Source organism: Prunus avium, chromosome 2 (genome assembly GCF_965620075.1).
Source record: "Prunus avium chromosome 2, drPruAviu1.hap1.1, whole genome shotgun sequence".
Lineage (NCBI taxonomy): Eukaryota > Viridiplantae > Streptophyta > Magnoliopsida > Rosales > Rosaceae > Prunus > Prunus avium.
The window spans coordinates 28379849-28382641 of NC_142285.1; the positions used below are offsets into that span (position 1 = coordinate 28379849).

The following is a 2793-nucleotide window of genomic DNA, read 5'->3' on the forward strand; positions in this document are numbered from 1 at the left end:
CGCTGACATATAATGGAAACCTTGAGTTAAGAACCAATTTTGCAAAAAAAGTTCAGCATGTAGTGATACCAAACAAAAAAAAACTTACATAAGTTAGCATTTTCTAAAAGATTGGGGATAAAGAAAAGGGAGATTCACTAATATACCCATTATAGGAGCCCAAATTATAAAAATACCCTATATGAAATGGACTTTAGAAACACACCCAAAACTCATTTATAACATAACAAAAAGTCTTTTAACTTCTTTTAAATTATAAAACTGTCATTGATTTCTCAAAACAAACCCAACCCCAAAACATATAAACAAGCCCAAAATACTCAATAGGACATCAAAGTAATTTAATAATCAAAATTAAATTCAATAGGGCCAATTGTCATTTTTTGGGTTTTTTTTGGGTTTGTTTATAGAAATTAAATGGTGTAGGGTTTATTTATAGTTTTAGTGCTAAGAATGGGTATTTGACTAAATATCTCTAAAGAAGGAGCATTGTCCTCAACATAATTAAACAAACATGAAATAAGACTTAACTCACAAACCAAGAGCTTAACAATTAGAAAAGTTTATGTTGGCGTGACTCAAAGTCAACATTCCTATTAGGAATAGAATTTGTATTTTATTGTAATTATCTAATTCGAGTAGAATTAGGAGATTTTGTATATATTTCCTATTTGTACCCACTCTGTATGTAGTATATATATCCACCATTGAGAGAAGAATAAACATATCAATTTAAACCCTAATTACTTTTGAGTTGGTATCAGAGTGGGTTCTGATCCATCTCTACAACATCAAAACCCTAATCCTAAAAATTCCTATTTCCGTTGCACCTAGCCTATACACCTAAACATGTGCCACCTATACACCTAAAGCCTGCCCGTCTCATATCTCTTACTGTCATCGTCACCACCTAATCTTATGCTGCCGCCGTCATCTATCACCATGTCGGAGTCCCTGAATCTTCTTCTTCTACCCCTATTGTGCCGGTTTATACTGAATCATCCAACAATCTACCCACGGGATTTAAATTGAATGGATCCAACTATGAGATATGGGCGTCAATGATCGAACTCCATGCTACTACACAAGGCAAATTGGGTTGCTTGACTCGCGACATTGATGTCCTTGATTCTCAAGACTCACAATTTGGCAAGTGGAAAATTGTTGATGCTACTGTGAAAAGTTGGATGTTGCAAACTATGGAACCCAATTTGTTGAATATGTTTCATACTCTACCTACTGCTAAGGATATTTGGGATGCTATTAATAAGATGTTTTATGATGGCTATGACATATCCAAGCTCTATGAACTGCGGTTCCAGGCTACCCATATCAAGCAAGAGGGTCGTCTTGTCTCTACCTATTTCGCCGAACTTAAGGCAATTTGGCTTGAATTGGATAAGAGAGGTCTTTTTCAGATGAAGTGTACTGATGATATGAAGACTTTTCAAGCTGCTGTTATGGCAAATCGTGTCTATGATTTTTTTGGCTGGCCTTGACGATACTTATGACAAGGTCCGCAGTGATATTCTACAAAGTGATAAAGTTCCAAGTATCGAAAATGTATTTTTTATGGTCCTTCGAGAGGCTCAACGCTAGATTACTATGCTTGGATTCGTTACCAAGATGTGGAACATTCTGTTGTGTTTGCTCCCAAAAACATTGCTCTAGTTTCTCAGCCTATAGGGTCTGGCTCTTCTGCCGTTCCACCTCGTAGCCTGACTTCTGCAGAAAAAGACAAACTCAAGTGTGATCACTGTGGTGAAAAGAGACATATTATCGACACATGTTGGGCATTGCATGGGGTACCAAATTGGGAGAAGGAATGAGGGCTTTTAGAAAAGGGAACAATTATGTGGCAAAGTTTATGTGGCTACTGCCATCATTTCTATGGCTGATGTCACCCTTTCTATGCCCATATCCTATTAAGTGTTTTTAGGGCCTGTTTGTTACACCTTCTAGGCTTGGATTTGACTCGACAAATTTTTATCCCATATTTATTTTCACTTGGTTCTAGTTTTAAGTGGGACTATTAATACTAGCCCCACTAAAAACACCTCCTTAGGTGTTCTTAATGAAACCCGCGTGGAAAAGGAGGACTAGACATTCCCAACCCAAGCGTCACCAAAGTGCCTGCAACCACCCAAGCACTAGCCAACCACCGACCACCCAAGCGCCATCCACAACCACCAATCACCCAAGCACCTACAACCGATCCAAAACCCCACCGTCACAGCAACACGGAACACGATTCCAGTCAATTTCGACGAGCACCATACGATTTGACTTCCATTCAAAACTTAAATAATAAAAAAATCCACCAACACAACCATATGATTTCGGTACACACTAATGGCAGTTGACGAGGACTTCATAGCTTGGACTTAGGGCCGTAGGTGACGACGACAGCTTCGTGAGTAGAGGGAGAAAAGGAAAAGAAAGAGAAGACAAGTAAAAGAGGAAAATGAGAGAAAAATTTCGAGCAAAAAAAAAAGCATAGATAGAAAAGGATTGAGAATAAGAGGAGAAGGAGACGATGACAACCAATGTGCTAGGAAGGAAGAGCCCATAGTGGCAGGGCTATGCGAAGGAGGAAGAAGAAGAAAAGTTCTATAAGAAAATTAAAAAAATTCAAATGCCCTAAAATATATATTTAAAAAACTTACTTTTCAACCAAAAAAAAAATTACAAAAAAAAAATTGAAAAAAAGATAGTCCAACTCCAATCAAATGTACACCAAACACGGTACAAGTGCTATCCAGCTTAGGCCAGACTAAGCTAATAAAAGATAAT

General features: G+C 37.6%; 1 protein-coding gene across 1 annotated transcript; it reads left to right on the top strand.

Moving 5' to 3' along the window:
• Positions 1-1061: 1061 nt before the first annotated feature.
• On the top strand, positions 1062-1499 carry LOC148296783 (uncharacterized). The gene has a single exon (XM_088248626.1). It carries the CDS (start codon positions 1062-1064, stop codon positions 1497-1499), a length of 438 nt encoding a protein of 145 aa, XP_088104752.1.
• Positions 1500-2793: the final 1294 nt, after the last annotated feature.